Source organism: Triturus cristatus, chromosome 12 (genome assembly GCF_964204655.1).
Source record: "Triturus cristatus chromosome 12, aTriCri1.1, whole genome shotgun sequence".
Taxonomy (NCBI): domain Eukaryota; kingdom Metazoa; phylum Chordata; class Amphibia; order Caudata; family Salamandridae; genus Triturus; species Triturus cristatus.
Window position 1 is genome coordinate 473,976,847 of NC_140595.1, and position 25,761 is coordinate 474,002,607.

At 42.0% G+C, this 25,761-nt stretch overlaps 1 protein-coding gene across 1 annotated transcript in view; it reads right to left on the reverse strand.

The window, feature by feature from the left end:
- Positions 1-25,761, reverse strand: part of RHPN2 (rhophilin Rho GTPase binding protein 2) — a 211,584-nt gene that overhangs the window by 82,465 nt on the left and 103,358 nt on the right. Inside the window, exons 5-7 of the mRNA XM_085639656.1 lie at positions 20,133-20,210; positions 19,723-19,847; positions 3,423-3,589 (exon numbers count right to left, since the gene is read on the reverse strand). Coding sequence (XP_085495782.1) covers positions 3,423-3,589; positions 19,723-19,847; positions 20,133-20,210 — 370 coding nt within the window. The remainder of the gene's footprint in view (positions 1-3,422; positions 3,590-19,722; positions 19,848-20,132; positions 20,211-25,761) is intronic.

The window sequence follows — 25,761 nt, forward strand, 5'->3', positions numbered from 1 at the left end:
CGGAGAGGCACTGATCTTGTGGAGGGCTAAGTGGGATGTTGATCCTTAGAAGAAGCTAGCGGATGAGACTATTCCCGTAGCAGGAAACCACAATCCACAATCGTGGTGCCCATGCTGCACTGAACGCAGCTCGGGAGGTGAATGCAGGGAGTTGGAGTGCCTGGACCTCGTGTCCATGCGGACATTACTCCTGCCCCTTGCCCTGATGGACCGGCCCTCTGCTGCAGGCTCTGGGGCTACAGTTTTGTCTTCACCTCGCTGATGAGGAATACCATGTTAAACATCTGACTACTTTTCCATGTGATGGGTAGCTGTATGGCTAACCATGGCATCCTAGCACTCGCGTCCATTGAAATGGAGAAGGCCTTCGACTCAAGCCTTCGATTCACTAGACTGGGTGTATCTCTGTGCGGTGTTCCATAAAATGAGACTAGAACATGAAATAATAAATAGTTTAGATTATTGTGCGTCGACCTCATTGCCAAGGTCGAGACTGGAAAGACCATTTCTGTGCAGATACAGATGAGAGGTGCATGCCATGTTGCCCACTCTCCACCATTGTTTCCTTGCAATGGAACCGATTGTGGTGATGTTCAGCCAAATGGAATACTGGTGGGCAGGGCGATTCACTTACCTCCCCTATACACAGACGCTGTATTGTTATACTTTTGAGATATATAGACTCACCAGGTCAACATCCTATGAGCCCTAAAGAATTTTGGCGCGGTGTTGGAGCTATACATGAACAATGTTAAATACTGGCAGTGAATTAACTGATCAGTTACCCCATCTGCCACTGAAATGGGAGCGTAAGACTTTCAAATCCTTGGTGTTAAAATTTTTATGAAAAATCTAATCTAATAGATAGAAAGTTTACGAAGTACCTTTCGAGCACTCAAGAATCTATGACTTCTTGGAGGAAACTATAAAGAGGCAATAGGAAGGATGCCCATTGCTTAAATGATTCATTTGCCCCATTTCCTTAATCTATTCACAACAATTTAAGTCTACATTCCTACCTGCGTCTCTGCAGAACTCAATATTGTCATAAGAGACCTGATTTGGAGTCACCAAAGGCACAAATAAGCCTTATGTAAACTTAAGTGCTTCATTGACAAGGGTGGCCTTACAGTTCCAAATTCCATAAATTATCTTGTTGCCCAACTTCAGTGGGTTGCATGCTTATTAGTTGACTCTCTGTTTGCTGAGGCTAGGCAAGTTCGAGAGGCCCTGGGAGTCAAATCACTTCACCCCGCTGTGACTGCGTCCATGGTTTGCACCCTGGTGAGGATTTATTCAACCAGAGGTGGCAAATACCGTACTGACCAGAACGAAAAACAAAGTTGGCATGCACTCACAACTTGCCCTTATGGTGAATCCCAAGCTTAAGAAGATGACATAGACTGCTGATACCCCATTCTAAAAGGGCAATTCCTACTGTTTATCACAATAACTAGTGCTGTCAAAGATCTGGCCACAACATACTATACCACTACAGCCCATGTAGTGCTTGAAAACATGCTTTGCATTGGTGGCGCAAAGAAGGCGGTCAACAGATTATTTAAGCGTTGACTCAAATGAACAAATTATGTTGATGAGATGCAACGAGTAATTCAGCATGGACACTAGAATCATACTCCCATCATCTCAAACATGATCAAAGTATGTGATTCTTCTAGGATACCATACTTGAAAAGGTAGATGCTGCACTGAATAGAAATGATCTGAGATAAATATACTGCATTTCTATACGAAAAACAGCAGCTCTAATGCATTTCCCTAACCCAGTGCCATACAGCTTGAGAGAGACCAGAAAAAGTGTTAAATTTCTGAGAATGGAACGTAATCAAATATTTTCCCATTTACCCTAAATATATAATCTTGCACCACCTAATTCTCACCAAAGCTGCCATCAGGGACAGTAAAACTACATAAAGCCAAATTAGCTATAAAAGAAAAAACAAGGCTAAAAACAATTCGGATTGGTCATGCACGAACGAGCTGGTCGCCCAGCCTATGTAGCTAGGTATAATGCTCCAACCATGCCATAGCAAGCATGTCTCTTTTCTCAATCAAATGGGCCTTTTTGTCCATTACCACTGTTGTGGGCAACGTCATGACCCTCAACATCATACCTTCCAAACTACAGAGACAGCAAATGAACCCTAGTGTCCCTAAAACTAGAATGCACCCGATGCCACAAAACCTGTTGCAGGCAGGCTAAGGCAATATTATTGAGTCCATTCAATGCCCAAGACTGCACGGTGGCCTAAACCATTCCTAGCTGCAAGCAAGCCGCACCAAGTTATGCCCACCTGCCTTCCAAAAGTTGGATGGGGCAGAATAAGGTGCAGCTGGAATCTTTCGAGTATAAAAGTCCTATGAGATTTGGCGGCCATGTTGGAGGAAGATGGGTTACTTAAAATGAATCAGTCCATCATCAGCAAGTCAATGAGGATTTATCAGCAATGGTAGTGTAGGGAGTGGTGCTTTTTGACTTTGTATTCCTATCAAAGGTCCAGGTATACTTTTGGTGCCTTCTGGTATGACTTTTCTGCGGACCTATTTACTCTAAGACCAACCTCGAAGTAAATTAAACAGGAAAGACATAAGCTCTGTTACGATATAATGACTTTACCTCACGAAGAGGAATGTCTTTGGTTTTCACAGAATTTAGTTGTCTACAGGTGTATGCGGATGCTGGTCCTAAGCCCGTGATTGTTAAGGCAATGTGGCGATGCTAAAATTTGTATTGTACATGTATACTCATTTTTGTCTGTCCCCACAGGGTCTCAGCTGGTCTTAGGATTTTTCTCAACCCCTTCCAAAACCTGACCACAGATTAGGTTTAAATACACAAACTCAGCCCAATAAGGCGATCAGACAAGGAAAAAGAGGTAAACGTTATTTCTATTAATGATGGTCTGTTGATATATTGGTAGTCGTTGGACTTGGAGGTAAGGTGGTCTCCACTCTAATAGGATGTTTCCCTACTGTCCCCATCCTAAACCCCACCCCAAAAATCTTGTGGTTTGACATTTGCTACCGTTCGGTGGCTACCGCTTCAAGGTAAGGAAAAGAGGCACTATTCCATACTCAAGAAAGTATCTGGGTTCTGACACAAAATGATTGCTGTCATTCAAAGATGTGAATAGCACAGTCTATTTTTAAAGCCAGAGGATTTTCCGCTCTTCCTTCTCCATGATCTCACACCAAGTGGTGAGAACATGAACCTCAATACTAACAGCCCATATGATTTATACCAAAGTATAATTTCACCAAATCTAATCGTAAGTGAGATCTTATGTCCCAGTTCATTTCCCACAGAAAAAATAACAATTTGAGAAAGAAACAGAAAACCTAGTTTTACCATATGACTGCACTGGATTTTACACATGGACATTTCTTACTGCTTTTCATACCTGCAGCCTTCTGGAAAGCAGTGACTGCATCGTCAAGTCCAGTTTGCGTCTGTCTGTTACATCTTGTGCCAATCTGTGTGTATAGGGCCCCGATGTTAAATAAAATACTGGCTTTTTCTAATGCTATATTTTGCTGACACACTGGCACTCCTGTAAAGGAATCATACCTGAAAAAAATAACACAAATATGACTATTTGCATAGGATTTACACAGAGCATAACTGTCTCATAGCTGCCAGTGATGGGAAAATATAGTGTTATCATTTGTTACAAGCAGATCTTTTGTTTTTCATGTGTGACCTACAAAGACAAACCAGGATGCAAACCACATTATCATCAAACAATTCCCACAATTTCCAAGCACAATAGTGAAAATGCGAGCCTGCCTCGCTAGGAAGCAACAATTTCAGCTCATACCTTGAAACATGTTTCATCGGTGTGGCAGTCACTGTTAACGGAGCAAGAATTGCAACATTGGCCAGCAGAGCATTAACATCACACCTAATGTTACATGGGGTTACACAGGGCACAATAGACTTTCAGCTTGTCAATAGAGAAGTATATGAATTGCTAAAGTCTGAAAGAAAAAGTTACTTACCTACAGTATCTATATTTCTGGTGGATAAAATGTCTTCCCCAGTTGCTGCACCTTATGAACATGACGAGGCCCGAGACGGAAGCCTTAAATATTTTCTCCTAACTCTAGCTATCTACCACTATGGAACTCTGATCATGACTTCATCCACTCCAGAACTGACAATACCAGTCTATGTAGGGTGCTGTTTGGTCCAATGTCATCAATTCTTTACTTTTTCTGCACCCAAATGAGGCATGCGCTGAGGAACCAGACCGAGCAAAGTTAATGACAGTAGATTATCATACATCGAAATGTAAAACAGCTAGATAACTTGGAAGTTATTAGAACCTGCACTACTTTAGAAGGGGGTGGAGTAAGGGCAGTGGAGAATCTGAAGGAAAATATAATACCCACACAAAATACCATTAGACATTTATCAAGCTGCACTTCTAAATAAGCAGTCTTAGCCTTTGGCCTTCAATATGTCACATTAATTAAGCTTTCTGTCAGTCAAAATGCATAACTTTAGTCTTAGAATAATTTATTTTTAGTTGCCACTCCTGATTACTTATGCCTGCAAACCACACCATATTCACATAAACTTCACCCACTCCACATTACTATAAATCTTTCTATAGATCTATAGCAAAGTTATTCTCTCTCCCCCACCAAAATTCAATATCCGATCCAGACTAAACACACAAAGGACACTATGTATCACTGACATCTAACCCAAAAATATGAAGAGTTTCATTCGGCTCATGGAATGCCTTCGTCACTTGCCATGTTTACTCTCACACGCTCCTATACTTCACTGCCTTCACTGAAAACTTGATGAATCCCAATGAAAATACCACACCACAGCCCCCCACACTGTTCATGCAGGCAAACTTGTATGCATGCAGGCAGAAATAACCTATCCTTCAACTTACACTTAAATTGATGGGGCCGACACTGAGCCCGCTTTTGAAGGTAGTCCAGGCTAAACTACCCCCCTCGATTACCTACGGCAGTGAGGCAATGCGTGGGAGAGATGCCAAGGTACTGGACAGCAGATTGGTCAAAGCATATAGGGCCATGTTCTGCCTCCCGCATTATCCTTCACAGGCTCAAATAAGGCTGGAGATCGGTCTTTTACAACAAGTCTTGGCCAGGCACGGATCTTACATCACCTTTTGGCATAAGATCAGAAGCGCCACTACAAACACGTTAAATCATTTGCTGTGGCACGATATCCAGCATAGGGAATTCTCCCAAGCAAGAAGCTACTTTCAGATAGCCCTGGAAACCACCAGGCTCAAGGAACTCTGGGACACACAACTCGGCCATCTAACTTTTAAAAAATTGGTCTGGAAATGCATAAAACAAATTTCCCTGGTGGAGGACAAGGCAAGCTTCTCAAATAGATCTCATGCCTGGATGACCTTGAACTCCTATAAATCACTTGCATCACAAGCAGTCTTTAATCAGAGCTATCCCAAAGCTATAAAAATGAATTTTCTAAGGCATAGATTGGGTATCCTTCTGTGTGCTCAGCATCTTCCACCATGGCTGAGGGCAACAACACAAGACACGTGTAGGCTGTGTAACACCAAGCAAGGAGATATTTTACATCTAATCTGTTCATGCAAGGAATTTCATCAAGAACGGCTACAGTTCCTAAAAGCACCCCTTAAGCAGAAAGGCATCTGTACCAGGAGGCAAGCAGTGTTGGCCTGCCTAAACCCGGAGAACACACAACTGAACTGTAGACTGGTAAAGTATCTTATGCTGGCCGAACAAAAAATGCCAAAAATGTAATAAATCTAACACAAGGACTAACCTCTGATGTTGCACGGCGGCCCGCAGATGGGAAGAGGCTTTTCTTGACCACACCAAGGACGGACCACTAGCACTTTATTGAATAAACTCGGAACAGGCCCAAACAATCGAACAACATGCACTAAACGACACTGGTCCACGGGCAAGACCGGCTGGAGCCAAAAAATAGTGACTGCACTGCACTTTACCTTGCGAACTGACGACTTTCATCACCGCCTGTACTGTCAACTCTGAACAGTATTTTTCGATCTTGGGTTTTAAATGATTTTACTTGAAGATAAAATTAATTTTATAACATAGTCCTCAAAAAAAGGTGGCAATGGTTGATGAAATTATAACGAATATTAGTTTCACATCTTTTGTAAAGTGTGTGTTGCAATGGTTTTTGATAACTATGCAAAATAAAGTAAAATTGAAACCTTCCTTCAACCCCTCCTTTAACAGCTGGCAAGGTTGTGCAGTTAGTCTCCTCCTCAACATTTTTATCACATCTATCCACGCAGTATTACAGGGAAACACACTCTTCTCTGTGAAGACATCCTAATTATATTTTATTATCAAATTAAACTTACTTAAGCTCATTCCAGCATCTATCGTGAATAATGCACATTTACCTAACACACCCATGTACCAGACCAACACAATCTATCCTGTCAACTAGTAATGTTGTCTCTGTTTCTCTTTTAATGGTTGTATGTCAGAGTATTGAAGACAGAAATGGTGTTCTACAAAACTATTGTGGCCCAAATACCAGGAACCAAAATATTGTGAAGGCAAGTGTATATATAGGTTACTATTCTCAACTCCACATTCTTGTACTTTAAAGGCATAAATATAGTCAAGCTGCAAATATGTGAAGTTAAGTATGGTAAACCTATACTTAACTGGATACTTGCGTTCATGCTATTGTTGTAGTTAATGTTTTGTTCACAATATTTTTATAGGACGATATAACGCCCAGGATATTCCAGTAGTGTACCGCCAACATTAGCACTCTCTTAAAACACACCATCAGCCCTATCCCTCTGGCCCCACCCTCATGCTTTTAGCTTCCACACCACATTACCATTTGAGTTAAATTGCTTCATTACTTTCACAGCCAAACACATTCTCATACTTTGGTTCATTAAGCCCTCCTATGCCCCCTCCAATCACTCACACTTCCCGCCCACACCCAAATAATCAAGGTGTTTGCATGCTACTCCTCAACGTACTGATCTGCCTTTCCAGAATCTACAATCCTCAATGGCATGTAGGGGTGATCCCAATCTCTACTTCCAACTACCAGTATCTGGTGACTCAACTCTTCTCTAAAAAGGTACACCTTTCCAATTGACTCAGAGTTTACCTCACAGCCAAAAATCTATCAAAGTCCCTATAATCTGGGTTTTACTATAGGCAATATGATCTTTGTAGACTTAAAATCGGCCTTCGATCTAGACCCTAGGGGAACACTATGGGCCATCTTATCTGATCTGGGGGCACCTCCATATCTATGCGATATCTTGAAAAGATTGCATGTGAACAACTATGCTCAAATCAGATATGGGAAGAATGGTGACCTCACTGACCGCATACCCATAGAGAGGTGTGAGACAGGGGTGTGTCTTGTCCCCAACCCTCGTTTGCATCTTTATTAATGGCCTAGTGGGAGCCTTGACAGCGGGAGGGGACATAGATGCTCCAAAGTTAGCGGGCCAAAAGGTACCTGCCCTGATGTTCGCAGACAATACCCTCCTGTTGTCAAGATCACCGATGGGTATCCAAAGGATTCTGGATATTTTTTGTAAAAATAGAGGTTTGGAAATTAACACCCAGAAAACAAAATATATGGTGTTTAATGCAGAGCATTCAAAACGACCCAATCCACAATTAGCAGGGGAATTCTTAGAAAAAGTACCTGTTTGCGAATATTTGGGATTATCCATCAATGAGAAAATGGAGTGGGGTGATCAAATTAAGAAGGCTTGTCTTAAACTGACACAAATGTCAGGGGGTCTTGCTAAACAGCAAAGGAAGTGTGCATAGAAGATTCTGGGGCCGGTGCTGGAAACATACAAGGTGCAAGCCAGAGGGGCTAGCCTGTATGGAGCGGAGCTGTGGGGTCACAGGCCATCCGAACAGCTTGAGAGGATTGAAAATTCCTTTCTTAGACAGCTGTTGGGCCTTCCCAATAGTACCCCGTTAACCCTGCTCAGAATGGATCTGGGTGTTAGCCCAGTGGCACTGGAAGTTGGGCTAAGACCTCTACTTTACTGGCACCGCCTATGGAGCACTCCAGAATTAACTATGTATAGGGAGGAATTGAGGGAGGTAGCCAGCCTCAGGGGAGCAAGCAAAATTCCTTGGCTTACCTATATCAAGAATTCCTTCTTATCCATTGGAGTGGGTGACCTATGGGACAGTTCGGAAGAGAGTTCTCTGGCAATACCAAGAAAATCTTGATTAAAAACTTCAAGGACTATCACCTCAACTTACTACTAAGGAGCCCCAGGACAGGCACACTTACATCATCCTTCTTAGAAGTCAAACTGCAATATATTTTAGAATGTAGAATAGATGACATACAGCCTTCTCTAGCTAGAAACCTTTATATGCAGTTTAGGTATGGTGTACTTCCTTTATGTGCTGTTACCTTCAAGTGGGGAGGTAGCCCTACAAAAGATTGCCCGTCTTGCAAAAATTGTACAGAGACTGATTTGCATGTGCTCTTTTTCTGCCCCACTTATAAGGCAATGAGGGCTTGCTGGTTGAGACAGCTCTGTAGGAACCTAGGAACCAAACATTGCTTACAAGTTTATAGGATTCTTAAATATGACACCGGCATGCCAATTGTATACTCAGTTTCCCGCTACCTTTTCTCAATGTGGTGTGCTCGCCGTGCAGTTCTAAAGAAAGCTCCAGTCTGATTTATCCATTCTATGTATTTTTTTTTGTATGAGACCTTGTATCTAAATCTGCTTTTTAATTTATACTGTTGGACTTGGCACTTCCTGCAGGGTCATCCCTGAACTTTTTTTGTTTGCCTTCCTCCTATATTTTACGGACCTGTTGGCTGTTTTATGACTCTGGGCACTTTACCACTGCTGATCAGTGCTAAAGTGCATATGCTCTCCCTATTGTAAAATGTATATGTTGGTTGGATTCCATGATTGCCTTATTTGGTTTACTGTCAGACCCCAGTAAAGTGCACCAGGAGTGCCCAGGGCTTGTAAATACAAATGCTGCTGGTGGGCTTGCAGCACTGGTTGTGCCACCCACAGACGCGGCCCAGTAAAATGTGTCTAAGGTCTGCCATTGCAGAACCTGCGTGCAGTCTGGTACTGTCATGCTGACTTGGCAAGTGCACCAACTTGCCAGTCCCTAAACCTTCCCTTAACTTCATATTAGTCACCTCTATGGTAGGCCCAAGGGCAGGGTGCATTGTAAGCATAAGGTAGGACAAGCCCTGATGTGTGTGGCATGTCCTAATAGTGAATTACAGCCATTTTCGTTTTTCACTATTGTAAGGCTACCTGTTCTCATGGGCCAGAATGGGCTGTTGGAATTGTTACATCCTATGATCCTAACAGACCCAGGGAACATGGTAGAAAATCGAGTTTAGTATGCCTGAACTCAGAATAATAAAATACATCTGTTAGCAAGGTTTATTTTAATGTTCTGTGTTTGCAAACGCCACTTTTAGAAAGATGGCTTTTGCTTGCCTAACCATTTCAGCCCGCCTCTGCGCTGATGTGTATCTGCTGTCTGGTTTGTGTGAGTGACAGGGCTGGGGAATTCCAAGAGACAGTCTGGGCAGCCAGGTGGTGAATAGGAAGATTACACCAGGATGGGTGGAAGGAGTGCACCTGGACTTTGTATAGGGCTGTGCTCTGCCACCACAATGCTGGCTCCACCCCCTGTGGAGCGTCTGATGTCTCTGCCCTGCACACTGAAAGAAGAAGCCTGTATCATGTCAACAAAGTGCTTCAAAACCGGACCGAACTAGACAAGGGCCCCCCTGGCCTGCAAGAACAAAAGAAATGTAGTATAAGTATAGGAGCCCTGCTCCTAAGAAATCAGATCCTGCTACAAGACGAACCTCTGCCTGAGGGGAAGGAACCGGGAAAGCTGTAGGAGGAGTACTGTCCCTGACCTGGGGGACTGGCCTGTAGTAGTTTCCTTGCTGCTGAAGGAGAGGAGAAAGATTGCTGATATACTTTGCTTCAACTTGTGCTGTTTAAGGTCTCCAAGGGCTTGATACTGAGCTTGCCCCCTGAACGAAGTCCCAAGACCAGTGGACTTCACCCCCCCCCCCCTTGAGAATCGCTGCTGAGAACCGCTGTTCTCACCGTGGGGCTGACGCCGAGAGAAGTGTGCGCTCCCCAGATCAGCGCGTAGACTAAACAAACCTGTGCCCAGCTGTCCGGCCCCAGCAACGCGACTAAGGCCCCCCTACGAGCCGTAGCTCGCAACGTGAAGGAAGGACTTCGTGATGCACTTTTATTGCCCCCTCTCCGCATCGTACTGCTCAGCGTGCCCCCCTACCCCTGTTGTAGGAAGGCTGCGGTGCGTGGAGTGGTGGGTACGTCGCTCACCATCGGAGTGTACTGCCTGCTTCGCACCGCGCTTCAAGAAAAGGCGCCGATTCCAAGGTACGGCTCGTACGCCGCAACGAAGAGCCAACGCACCGTACTTTCGCACCGTCCCCTCAAGCATCGTGACTAAGGCCCCCCTGCGAGCCGTAGCTCGAACCGCAACAGGAGGATATCGCACCGTACAACGCGCTGGGATTCAACGCATCATCCGTGACGAACTTTCCAAGATAAGGTACTGTGTCTGCTCACACCGTAAGGTGTACGCATCGCCCGGAGTGCCTGCAGCAGTTGTGAGCCCAGTTCGTACGCCCCGTAAAGGTGTACGCATCGCCTGGAGTGCCTGCAGCAGTTGTGAGCTCCGTTCGTACGCCCCGTAGGGTGTACGCATCGCCCGGAGCGCCTGCAACGCTTGTGAGCCCCGCGCGTGAGCACCGCAGGGTGTATGCCTCGTCCGGAGCGCCTGCAATGCTTGTGAGCCCCGCTCGTAAGCTCTTTTCAGCCCGTACGAACCGTACGAGGTACACGAAGCGCCCAGAACTATTGAAATACGCTTAACATCAAGAACTGCTTATTACTAAAAGTATTGTGGGCCCGTTTTACGTTATTGGGTCATGTGCTAAGTCTACCTTTATATAAAATAATTATTTGTGATAAACCCAGTGTGGAATCCATTTGTGGTGGATCATTGAATTACTGTGTGTGGTCACAAATGCTTAACCATTGCGCCCTGAGATAAGCCTTGTCTGCTCACGCCAAGCTATCTAGAGGGTGAGCAGGGGTTATTGTTGGAGTGTAACCCCTTACCATGACTGGAAGCGAGGATCCCTGCTTGACACAAGTCCCTACCTATGTCAACCAGAGATTCCCAATTCTAACATATACGATTCAGCATTTTATGCCGGAGATACTTAATGCCTATCATGTTATTTAATACTCTCTTATTTCTTTTTAAATGTTCTTACATTTTTAGCTGTGCATAATAATTTTTATATTGACAATTTGCACTGAATTTCAAAATGTTTCATCTTGCTTTTATGGTCTTGTGAGGCCGAAATAAAGTATCTCGACTTGACTATAGGCAATATACTAATGCCAATGTCACACAAGCCTAAATTCCTACCAACTCATTAGGATCATATTTCTTGTACCTTTATACTTCCTGACACCCTCGGTGACCCGATAATTCTAACACACTTTCACCTCTCTATGCATCATCTGTACAACACTCCACAGGGATTCATCCTAGCTCTCTAAATGCTTACTTGCTATATCTCCTGATGCTGTTTACGCACCTTGCTCTCAACCTTACTAGTAAGAGTCCCTTAATAGTTATCCCCGGGCTACTCTCCTCACAGCTCTTTACGCCAATTCACCTAGGAGCGTTTTATGCTCATTCAGCTCATCCTATCACCACTTTGCTGACAATACTCAAATCTTCTTAGTTAATTCTTTCACATTGACCTTTAAAAACACAATCTCTGACAGTAATGACCACTAGAACATGTATGCCTCTTAATCCTTCAGGCCAAACACCTTTAAGATTGAAATATTTTAATTTCTTGTGTCATTTGTCCCTTCTTCACTGACCCCCCCCCCCCCCCCCCCCCCAAAAAACAAAACACTTAAATTACTTTCCTCTGCCAGGAACGTCCGTGTACAATTTGACTGAAAAACAATGTTAACTTCCTTCATAAGCTTGACTACTCTTCTCCTCTTCAGCCTCCAGAAGTGTTGCTCTCCTCTAGATAGAGCTATCTACTCATCAATGCATACATTTTGAATCAAACTTTGTAGACATCTAAGTCCCCTCTTCATCCAGTGCTCTATCTAGATTAAGGTCTTCTGACTACTAGTGTCCCTCCATTCAATGCCCTCTTCAGCCATCTTCAAGCAAACACTTCCCTTCCTGCATTCAAGACCATGCTCAAGGTTCTCCAATGCTGTCATGAGGACGTGTCCAGCTGACCCCCTCACACCCCTCAGAGGATCCCTGACCTTAACAAGTTGTATATTGTTTTTAGATGCAAAAAGTAAATACTCTCCAGTATTGGAACTGCCATAGATTCACATGCTTGATTTATTCCCCGTCGTCTAAATAGTCCCACAGTAAAACTAGAAAGCAGTGCCAGGTTAACAATAGCCTAGAAAAAGGCTAGTGAACATTGACTGTAGCACCCTATCCCTATCATTTAAAAAGAACCAAACTCCAGCAAGTCCGGCAGCAGCACCCTTTGGAATACTCCCCTCAGAGACTTCATTCCTGCAGATTTTCTAGAGCTGTCCCTTGAAGGGTGCCTCCCCAAAACCATTGCTCAGTTAAACTATACTTTTCCTAAAAGTGAGAGAAAAACTGACAACCTATACTGTAAAACCTTACTGAAAAATGAGCCTTTCAGGTCATGGTGAACCTGTGGGAAAAAGAGACTGCATTCTGAAGATCAACATAAAGACAGCATCTAGTGTCATTACCCATCACACAAGGTAAAGGATTGTAAAATATGTCGTACTTTTTCATCCAAAACCTTAAAAGACAGAGAAGGGACACTATTGTAATGGCTTCAGAGGCTCAAAGCCAAAGATGCTCCAGTTTCTGAGGAGGATAGTGATCATTCTTCAACATCTATAAAAAAGGCTCATAATAGGGAGAGGTAAGAAGGCAGATTACCTCAAGAACCTCCAAAAAAGTTTTGAAAAAAACCTGTAATGGAGTTTCAAATGATCGAAGTCCAATCATAAGAACGTTTTCATAAACATAAAAAAGAGGACTTCCCCCTCACAAAAATCAAAGCCTGAGCAAAGTCCATCAGAAGTACGTTCACATAAGCATAAAAGACTAGAATCTCCCCCAGGGATATCGAAGTCTAAACCCTCCACACCATCTACTAAGGAGCTGTTAAAATTAAAAAATCCTACTTCAGCACCTTCAACAGACAAGCTGAAGATGACTGCACCGTTGGTGAGAAAATCACCTACAACACTCACATGGTCGACAGCAACGACATCGGTTTCAGCAACAGTGACGACAGTGACTGCCGTCAGTGCGCTGATGACAACTTCCACATCGCCAACGATCACACAGCCATCTGCAACAATGTCGTTGATGGTAAAAGTAGTGTTTGCAGAGTCGACAGTGGCTTAGTCGATGAAGCAAACAGACAATACCGTAAATGGAAAATCACATAAGGACGATGTCGACGAGAGAAAAGAGAGTGATGGAAATGAAGAAGCATTTCTTTGATTCCTGAATACACATCTCAAAGTAAAGTCTCTCCACTAAGACATCTTCTAGATGAAGATGATTCTGATGGATCATTCGGTGAAGCACACAGTTCATCTGAATTACATGTCAAATACCAGCCAGATGATGAAGATAATTACTATTATGGAGAGAAATATTATGCACAACCAGAAACACAATATATGGATGATTCTCAGACCTACACCACCAACAACACCAAGAAGATATGCTATATGTGCCAAAAGCATCAGTTACAGGTTTGAGACATAGACTTACAGACAAATACAAGAGGTTTCCGGACCATTTACAATTAAGCTCACCTAAACAAGTGTCAGTAAATGCTCAGTCTCCTCCAGGGCATCCATCAACCCTGCAAACACTGCACCCACAGTGCAACATAAAGTGATTCCAGTGGAGGATATTATGTCCACAGATGAAGAGAGAGAGGAAGGCAAAGTAACGAAAGGACAGAATGTCACTGCTGAATGGGATGACAATTTAATTCAAGTTCAATCACCACTGGTACCACAACCAGTAGATTCTCCCCAGAGGATATAGAGAGGTTTCACAACCTTTTAGAAAGAGCAGCAAAAAGATTAGATTTGCCAATAACCACAAAACAATCAGACTGTTTCCTTAATGATTTTAAAGAGATCTCTCACAAAATGGTCAGAGCAATTCCAATAGCTGATTATATACAGGAACAAAAAATTAAGACAAGGGAAAATACGGCAATGGTCACAGCAGTCTTGCCGTGCGTCATTGGACAAGAAATACAAAGCACTGGATGATTTGTAAACATGCTTAATTGGACACCTGAAGCCTGATTCAGGCAGCTCAGCGTTGAGCAAAGAATACATCAGTACCTATCTCAGCACCACCAGACGGAGAGGGCTGACATCTGGCTAATATCAGAAAACATTTTTCTTCAATGTCAGCAATTACAGTTAGAGTGGCTAATTCACTGGCAGTACTTTGCCGTTACGATTGACAAACGTGGTTAGGTATTAGACCTTACATTGACCGTCTGCCAGACAACATAGACTCAGGTCTAAGATAATACTTCAAGAAGGAGAAGGAGTGTCCTCAGAAGTTATAGACTGTGCTATGGATATTGCATTCACTAGTTTCTGACAACTCACAGGGTCGGCTGTGTTACGAAGGCAAGGGTGGCTAAAGGCCACTTCTTTCAGGCCAGAAGTACACAGTAAGATTCCAGATTTCCCATACGATGGTAAGACTCTTTTTGGAGAACATGTTGACAATCAATACAATCAGATACTGATGCTGCAAGATCTTGGGGTACATTGCAATACAAAAGGTTTCCTTTTCGCGGATAAAGAGGAAGAGTGTAATTCTCTTACAAGGAAAGTTATCAGCCATACAGATATCAAATGTGCCAACCTACCCAACAACAAATTTGAAGGCAATACCCACAGAGACATCCTCTATCAGCAGATTACACAAGACAAGCTCAAAGAAAAAAGTGAGGCCCTCAAGATAAAGATTCAAGAAGACAGTGACTGGATGAAGGCACAGGTTTCACAACAGTTTCCCCCATCATTGCTCAAAGGGTAAATTGCACATTACCTACCACACTGGTAATCAATAACAACAGATCGCTGGGTTTTAGACTTGATTACCTCGGTCATACGTTGGAGTTTATCCAAAAACCACCACCTACTCCACCTCAAAAAACATCCGGGAAGCATGTATATCTTTTGAAGTTAGAAATCCTGAACATGCTTAGCAAAGGAGCTATAGAAAGAGTACTTGGAAGCCAGGAAGTAAGAGGTTTCTATTCCCGTTTCTTCTTGACAAGAAAAAAGTGAGGGAATGGAATTCTGGATTTAACAAATCTAAACAAATATTTAAGGAAACAAATGTGTCACATGGTGATGATTCAAGACATCCTTCAACTTCTAAATCACAGAGACTGTATGATATAATTAGATCTCCAAGATGCTTACTTTCATATCCCAAAGTATCCAAAGCATCGTAAGTGTTTACGGTTTGTTGTAGCTGGCAGCCATTATCAGTTCAAACTTTTCCATTCGATTAAAATCAGCTCCCCGTATTTTCACAAAATGCCTCACTCCAGTAGACAAATTCTTAAGGCATAAAGGACATTAAGTCTTCCCATTGCTGGACAATTGGTTGATAAAGGCACATTCTCACCAGGCCACCCAAAAAAAATAATCAACCAGGGCGTGCATGAATCTTTAAAAAAATTAATCTGTACTTTAAACCTACAGAAATCAGTTCTTCGACTGTCCAGAAAGACAACGTTCATAGATAGATGCTATCCTGGATACTGTAGAGGAGAAGGTGTACCCTACGAAAGAACTGCAAACCAACTTAACATTTTTGGCAAGCACGCTACAAAGAAAAAAGTTTGTTTCAGTTCACCTCTTGAAATTCCTATTAACAATGATATCTGCCTGCATTGCTCTAGTACCCTTTTGCTGCTTTTGAATGCAACATTTTCAGGAGCAGCTGGACAAGCAATGGATCCAGATTCTAGGATCTTTCGACGATATAATTCAGATCACTCCAAGGATGAGAGCGGCTCTTCTATGGTGGACGAAGGTGACAAATCTTTTATCGGGCCTGATGTTCAAACTTCAGTCCTCACATTTTGTAATTACAACAGATGCATCCCTAGGAGGTTGGGGAGCTCATCTTTAAGATCTGGAAGTAAATGGAAACGGGAGTCGCATCAACTAAGTCTACATATCACTCTCCTTGAGCTCAAAGCTTTAGCATTGTGTTTAGGCACATTCCTCCGAAGGAAAAACGGATCAACTGTACTTATACAGAAAGACAGTACAACAACTATGCTTTACCTCAACAAACAAGGTCTCCAGCTTTCTCACAGGAAGCACAAAGAATATGGGAATGGTCAATACAGCATCAAATAACTCTAAAAGCAGAGCAGGTGCCCACAAGACAAAATATTTTGGACAACACATTAAGCAGAGTGAAGAACGCCTGCCACCCATGGGAAATCAACCTAGAGATCCTGAACAGCAGTTTTGCATGTTGGGGCAAACCAAACCTAGATCTCTTTGCGACTCTACAAAATCAAAAATACCGGTTCTCCACAAGCTGGCATCCATAACCAGTGTCATGGGGGAATGTGTTTTGATAGCATGGTCAAGAATCTTTGCTTACGCTTTTCCTCCAATACCTCTTTTGCTCAGATTTCTCAGCAAGATGACGAGGGAACCATGCAGGATTATTCTTACATCTCCAAGATGGCCAAGGCAACACTGGTTCCTGGTTCACAGAGCTACTTCCCCTATCAGAGAAACATCACATCCAACTACAACTGGTTCCTCATCTACTAGCAATAAATCAAGGGCAAATACTTCACCCAGATCTGAAATCCTTACAGTTTTAGGCTTGGCTCCTGAACACTATGAATTTGCACATTTAAACATTCCAAAATGATGTAAGGAAATTTTTGTCAGCGTGCATAGCACAAACAAAACGTACGATTTTAATTGGTAGGGTTTTTGTCTCTGGTGTAAGAAGTAAAAAGTTAATCCCATAACTTCCTCATCAGAGGAGATACTACCTTACTTGTTACATTTGGCATAAACAGGTCTCAAGCATGCATCTATCAGAGTGCATTTAGCATTCATATCTCATTTCAGAAGATCTTCTGCATCATAAACTTTATGGTCAAACAGACTTATTAAAGAGTTTCTCAAGGGACTCTTTAGAGTTTATCCTGAGTAAAACACATTCCTCCTCTTTGGCATTTGAACACTGTACTTTTGAAACTAATGAAATGCCCGTTTCAGCCCATTCATAATGCAGAAATAAAATGCCTGTCATGGACAGTGGTGCTCTTGTTAGCACTAAAAACAGCAAGGAGAGTAAGCGAAGTACAAGATTTCACCATTCAGGAGCACTTTTTGCAACTCAGAAGCGATCGAGCATTATGAAGAACAAATATAAAATTCATCCCGAAAGTACCATCAGATTTTAATTTCAATGAACCTATTATTTTGAGGACATTCTTCCCAAATCCAAAGGATGTAGCAGAAAGACTTAACATTCTCTAGATGTTAAAAGGTGCTTGAAATTTTACCTACACAGAACAAAGCAGGTTCGTAAATCAGACCAACTGCTAGTGGCTGATGGAGTTCCCAGGAACGGTTCCCACTTTCTTAACAAGATATAGCATGATGGCTCTCCACAGTCATACAATTCTGTCATCAACAAGCGGGAAGACCTTTGCAAAGTAAAGCACAGGCTCATCTCACGAGAAGTGTGTGATGCTTATAGCTCTGTTTGCTGGTGTGCCTTTAGCGGATAGCTGCAGACAGCAATGTGGAGAAATAGACACACGTTCATTCAGCACTACTGCCTAGATTTGACAGTGTTGAAGGATGCCCCAGTGGGACAAGCGGTATTAAGCCATCTATTCCAGTGAAGGTGAGCCCAGAGTGTAAGTTTTATCCCACCATCCGTTGACTTTCGCTAGGGTCATAACTCTAAATAATGATATGTATAGATTTACATATCTATAATATGATTATTTTTTTTAACTGCTACTTATTCGGATTCATGCAAAAACAACAAGGTAATGGATGGAACGCTTGAATTAATTTCAGCCACTGGAAATCGTTTGGGGCCACACTGCAATCCATCATTTTTTGCCAATCATGCCACCTAAGTTTGGACCCAGCCGTATGCAAATCAGGCTTGACCCGCTCCCCATGGGAACAGTTTAGCCTGAGCCTAGGACCGGTTTCTCCCTAGTCAGGGCTCTTCAGCCAGGTATAGCTTGGTTCCAGTGGCATAGTCTGGGCATACCCAGCACACTTAGGGCGGAAAATGCAAAAACAACAAGGTAATGGATTTGGAAGTCCAAACTGAGGTGGCATGGTGTGCAAAATTACGATGAATTGCAATGTGGCCCCAGTGATTACCAGTGGCTGAGATTAATTAAAGCATTTCATCCATCACTGTTTTGTATACTTATTGTGTTGCCTTAAGTTGGAAGGTATGCCCAGATGTGGGTTCTGTGCACACAGTGTAACTGGAACCAGGTTGTACCCAGTTGATGAGCTCATAAGTAGGGCAAAACCGGTCCTAGGTTGCTTCTGTTCCGGTTCAAGGAGGACATGGCTTGGCAGTTCGGGCTTTGTTCCTATTGGAGCAGGAGCAAGACTGATTTGCATATAGCTTATCCAAAATGAGGTGGCATGGTGTGCAAAATAACGATGCAGCTTGAGTGATTACCAGTGGCTGAGAATAATTCAGGCATCATTCCATCCATCACTGTTTTGAATACCTACTGAGATTCAAGCAAGTGAATCTATGAAAGATCCAACACTAGATAAGAAAAGTTACTTACCTATAACTATAGTACTCCACTATTGTTATTTTTCATGGATTCACATGCAACTCACCCTTCTCCTCTGAGAGGCTCAACTTATCACTAATGCCATGCCATGTTCACAAAGGTGCTCGAAAATCTGAGGGAAGGAAGTCTGAGGGGAGTGTTCCAAGGGGGCTGCAGCTTGAGTGGCTGGAGTTTGGTTTTTTTTAAATGATAGGAATAAGTTGCTAAAGTGAATGTGTCCTAGCCTTTTTCCAGGGTATTTTTAACATGGCACTGCGTTCTAGTTTCTCCATGGGAATCCCATTTCGACGACATAAATCTATGAAAGATACCAATACTGGAGAACTATAGTTACAGATAAGTAACTTTGTTTTCTTATATGTAATGTACTGCCATTGAATTTTATCACTCAACAATCGTCTTCACCAATATGTAACCCTCTTCTGCCTATGTTCTTACGTACCAAGCTTCTCTTTTAATTTCCCAGTTGAGTTTTGCAACTGAAAGACCAATGAGAAGCACTGCGACAAAAATCATACATGAACACATCGATATGTAGTCTGGAACCTAATCCCAACTTACCTTAATATTTGTAAGACTTTATATGCCTATTTGTTTAACATCTGAAATGTAAATAAATTTAAAAAACTGTAAATTTTTCCTTTTTCCATATACACAACCATTGTTTGTTACAATTAAACATACTGCAAGATACAGCAAATTCTTACCATGTAAATAAAATACCCGTTTGTCTGCCAAATGGAAAAAACCTGTTTTCAACAAGGCCAAGCTGATTGAAATAACTGATCATCAATTCTATGCCTGCTTCATCCCTGCTAGGAGTGCGACACGCCTTTAGAAAAGACAAAGAGAATAACCCATCTAGTTAAAGTGTGAAACCGCATGCTGATTATACATTATCAAACAAACAGATAGTTGTGGCTAACATCACAATACTCGAAGGTTACACAAAGTAAAATCACCTTCAACTATTCAACAAAGAAAGTCAACCTGTAAAATGGGCATAACTAAAGGATAAGATACATTTTAAAACAAATCCTTGCATATAAAAAGGCCTAGAAATGTGAACAAATAAACAGAGTACACATTGTAATCAGACTGAGGAATCCAAACTTACTTGTCTTAGATCCATAAAGTCTGCGATTTCATTTTCATAATCTGGCCCTTCTTCACTGTAATGTTCAAGTATGAAGTCCTAAAAAACAATATTGGAAAAATGTTTTATCCTCTTTAGAGCTAGGGTTTTCATTTACTTTGTATTAAAGATACATAAGCACACTGTATGTCCTCCTTTCTCCCAAACCTAATGATCATTAGGGTACCCAAGAATCATTGGATAGCTGCCCATCTTTTCTGAAACATATTAAAGCATTACTTAAATAAAACTAAATTAAATGTGAAGGAGGCGTAAAGAGGAGGATTTTTTGTAAATAGAATCAACAACCTCTTTACAATTCTTAAATTGTTAACATTTCCAGAATAGGTGTAGTTGTTAAAATATCCCCAAATAAATATTATTTTTTAATAGGTGCCCATGTTCTCAGCTTAATTCTCTCTTTCAAAGAGTCACCCACCAACCCTCTACAAAAAAACATGGAATTGCAAGACTGCTAAATCTAAAGTTTTCAATATGTCAGCAGGTTACATGACAAGCGACTATGCATTTTGTCCCCTATGGACTATTCCAAGGGAAAGAATGGAATGCGGATTTTTCACAGGTATTTTTATAAGTAGTAACACAAAACAAGTGCATACTGGGAAACATACTAGTGAAGACTGTACTAATCACCTACCTGCTTGAAAAAGAAAAAAAAAATCATTATGTGATTCTAAAATCAGCTATTGTTCTAATCAGCATAGAGCGGTGAATTGGGGAATAAAACTCATGAAAGACGTTTGAGGACCCTTCCTTCTAAAAGGATAAGAAATAAGGAGAGAAGAAGAAAAAGTAATGAACAGTGATAGGAAGTGTTACGAACGTTAGAAAAGATAGAAAAAAAAATAAGAAATAGAGTAGATATAGTGTTGGATATGTATCAGCAAGAAAATATAAGTTAGATCCTCAATATGTGGGACAGGACCTTTAATGGCAGATTGTGTAAAACATAGATGTAGCAGTGTTGGCTACTCATTCCTGAAGTGCTGATCTATCAAAAAGATAGAAAGCTCACTGTATATGTGATATGAGAGGGAAATATTGCAGAATAACAGAAAGGAGACCCATGCAAGCGAGAGAAAAAAAAACCACTATCAGTGACAAGTGGCTGAGTAGCCCTACGTCAGGTAGGAGTTAGACCTATGGGCAGAGCACCAAAAGTTGAATAGGAGCAGAGCAACAATCATGTAGCTCTGTGTATCTGGCAACTCTACTATTTGAATGACCCCTAGATTAGTGTCACATTTACAAAAGGATAAGCAGATGTGTTGATGGCTATGCTCCAATGCTGGTATGAGTAAATGCCTGCCTCAAGCGCTATGTCGTTCTGCATTTAGCAAAAAGGGAGTCGGCGGGAAATATAGTAGGCCGTTGACTAAGAAAAACACTGTTGGGAATACAGCAATATGGACATTTCCTCATCTGTGTTCAGATCCTTTTGTCTCCTTGGCTCCAGGTCAGTATTTATGAGGATTCCGTCCTTGTAGGGTGGTGTCACAAAGTGTGTCTCTTATACCCAGTAGTTCTCCTAACTGCCTTATTCTTGAAATTAGTCCCCAGATAAACGAAACAGAGTGAAAGAAATAAGGAAATTCTGCCTAGTCTTCCATGGGTGATTCATTTTACAGAATTGGCAAACAAGTAATAAGCCCTATTCGAAAAGGGTAATAAAACATCTCTTCTGTTCAGCTGGGCAGGTAATTCTACATTTCAGCAACAGCCACTTCTGCCCTGCTCTTCCTAAATGTTTTCCTTTCTGCTCTTAGAAGGTGAGCAAGAACCTTGTACGGGGCAGATGGTAGAGATGATGAGATGCTTGAGACAAGCAGTGGATTGGCCTTTTGTAAGCAAGACAGCACTTGCAGAGATCAAAGCACTGGTTGCTACAAGCAACACACTGCTTGCAGACAAGCCAGGGAGGGATTGCGCAGAGAACTGGTTGTCAGCTAACATACCCAAGTGCTAAAAATACGTAGTACAATATAATCATGTACTCTAAAGACTTTCTCGCAAATGGTCCACTTCACATTATTATGTGCATAAAAGCAATACATTTGTCTGTACTTCCTACATCACATAATTACAGCATGGGATTAAAGCTAGCCATATGAGAACAAAAGGTATAAGCCTTTCAAAGAGGCATCACAAAACAGAAATACAGCGATCACAAGATGTCTGTGTTGGAGCAAAGCAAAGGTGGCAGTTTATTCACCACCACTAGCTGCTTCGTTGGCTATGAATTCTGCAATAGTTAGTTTTGAAATCTGAGAGCCTTGAATTTAAGGCAACTACTTTATTTAGTTTGGTAACCAAGATCTGTAAAAAATTAGTTACTTACCTGTACACTATGGTTCTCCAGTATTATCTTTCATAGATTCACATGCTTGTATCTTCCCCGTCGTCATGGTGGAAGTCTCACGGTAACAGAATGACCATAGCAGTACAAGAAAAAACTGCATAGAAAAATCCCAAAGGAGGTCACATTATTTGGTAACCAGACCTCATCATTAGTTGGTCCAAAACTCATCCAATCAGCTGCTAGCCCTGACATCACACTCCCCAGCAGAGCCATCATACCTCAGGTTTCCAGCCCCAAGTGAGACACAAGGATATATCTAGAGATAAACAGGTTCTACCTGAGAAACGGGGAGGTGGGCGGGCCGCATGTGAATCTATGAAAGATAATACTGGAAAACCATAGTGTACAGGTAAGTAACTAGTTTTTTCTCCAGTATTGAATATTTCATAGATTCACAGGCTTGTATCAGAATAGCGAGCAGTACTTGTACCAAACTGTGTTTCCAGGATAGAACCCCATATTCTCTGCAGGCTCTGCTCCTATTTCCAGGATATTAACAATCTTATAAGTATACTTATGCCAAGATAGTATTCAAATATTGGTAGAAAATAAATGGTTAAAAAGACATATATATATTTGCAATATGTATACAAGAACAAATATATATATCTTGATAAATACCTTATTGAAATAAATGGCATAGAACTGCTTGTCCCACTGCTGCATCCTCTTTCCATGCTGTGTCTAGACAATAGTGTCTAGTGAAGGTGTGCACATTTTTCCACGTCGCTGCCCTGCAAATGTCTGGCAGAGACACTCCTGCAAACAGAGCCGTAGATGTTGCCATCTTTCTCATAGAATGCGTGTGCACCCTGGATTGTAGAGGTTTTCCAGCTTTGACATGATACAAGGAAATGGCCGAAGTTATCCATCTCGAAATGCTAGATCTGGACAGCGCCAAACCTTTTCTGGGACCGGAAAAAGCCACAAAAAGTTGATTTGTTTTCCTGAAAGATTTCGTTTTGTCAATGTAGAATTTTAAACATCGCTTTATGTCTAGAGAGTGTAGGCCTCTTTCCGCAGATGAAGAAGGATCTCTAAAGAATGTAGGTAACACTATAGGCTCATTGAGATGAAAAATGGACGGGACCTTAGGAATGAACTTTGGATTTGTTCTAAGGATAACTCTATCCTGTCGGAATTGGAGAAAAGGTTCTGCAATTGAGAAGGCTTGCATTTCATTGACCCTTCTTGCGGACGTGAGAGCTAACTGCAAGGCTGTCTTCCATGAAATAAACTGTAAATCCGCTTTATTTACTGGTTCAAACGGCGGTTTCATGAGCTGCGTAAGAACCGTATTAAGCTGCACCGGGGGAAACACTCTGACGAGCCCTTTGAGAAATTCTTTTATTAATCTTTGTGACCAAAGAGATGGATGATTAGGAACCCTCCTATATCTTGAGATAGCGGCCAAATGCACTTTTATAGACGTATGTGAAAGTCCTGATTTAGCCAAATGCAAAAGATACGGAAGAATTTGCTCTGAAGAGACATTAAAGGGATGCAGATTTTTAGATGCGCACCATGGACAAAATCTCTTCCATTTTGCCATATATGTCTTATTCGTAGAGATTGCTCGAGATCGTGAAAGAATATCTCGGCATTCCTGAGAAATATTTAAAGATTGGAATTCATGTTCGTGAGGGTCCATGCTGACAAGTTTAGCGATTTCAAATTTGGGTGGAGAATTTGACGTTCGTTCATAGTAATCAGGTCCTGCAATAATGGGAACTGTTTTCTGGGTGCCACTGATAACTTGAGAAGTTCTGAGACCCAAGCTTGTCGCGGCCATGCCGGGGCTATGAAAATTAAGTGGCACGGTTCCGATTTCATCTTCCATTACACTCTCGATATCAGAGGAAATGGAGGGAATGAGTACACGAACATCCCTGTCCAGCGCATCTGTAGAGCATTGCCCCACGATCCCTTTTGAGGAAACCTGCTTGCAAAGTGTTTGCATTTTGAGTTGTGGTGGTTCGCGAACAGATCCAACGATGGGGTGCCCCATAGACGGAACACTCGGAGAAGCTGACTTTGAGCCAATTCCCACCGTGAGAAACACTAGATAATCTGCTCAGGACATCTGCTCTTGTGTTGTTCACACCTGGAACATGCTGGACTTGAAGTGAGATGTTGTGAAGCAGTAACCACCTCCAAATCTCTTGCGCTTGTTTTGACAGGAGTTTTGACTTTGTACCCCCTTGTTTTAATAGGTAAAACATCGATGTTGTACTGTCTGTTTTGACTAGTACTGTCGAATCGTGAATTCTGGGGAGAAATGCTTGTAATCCCAAGAAAATTGCCTTTAGCTCTAACAGGTTGATGTGAAGTTGAGCTTCGCGGTCTGACCAATGACCCTGTATTTCGAGGTCTTGGAGATGTGCCCCCCAACCTTGTAGCGATGCATCTGTCATTATAACATAGCTGTGATTTTGAGGTTCGAAGAGTAGACCTTCTGTCAAATGGTTTCTGATTTTCCACCATGACAGGGCCTTTTGAATCTGAGGAGTGATCAAGATCCGATCTTCGAAGGATCCTTGAGACTGAATCCATCGTTTGTCTAGAAGCTCTTGAAGAGGCCTCATGTGCAGTCTGCAATTGGGAAGTAAGGGGATACAAGAAGACATCATCCCAAAAAGGATTTGAAGATTCTCACAGAAATGCACTTTTTTGTTTGTAGATGCTTATGATTTTCTGAGTACGCTCTTCTGAAGGATAAGCTTTTGCTCCCTTTGTGCGAAGTATGGCTCCCAGAAATTGAAGGGACTGAGATGGTATGAGGGATGACTTTTCTAGATTGATCCTTAGACCCAGACGACTGAAGAGATCCATGCAACATTGCAGAGAGCGCTGGGTTTCCTGGAACGAAGTACCTTTTATGACCTAAAAGGTCCAGGGATGCCATGTAATCTCCTTTGCAGAGAAGTAGGAGTATTTCTTGCAGGGATAGCATACGAAAAGATATCTTTTTGATGAATTTGTTCAAACTTCTCAGGTCCATTACCTGCCTCCATTTCGATGTGTCTTTTTTCTTTATTAGAAAGAAATGTGAATAAAAGCCTTTCCCTCGTTGAAGACGCGGAACTTCTTCTATTGCCTCTTTCTGTAAAAGGGATAAAATTTCCACCTTGAGGGCTGACAGGTGTTCTTGCATCCTGTGAACAGGAGGATGATTCGGAGGCTTCTGTATAAATTCCAGGGTATGGCCTTGATTTATCACGTCCAGTACCC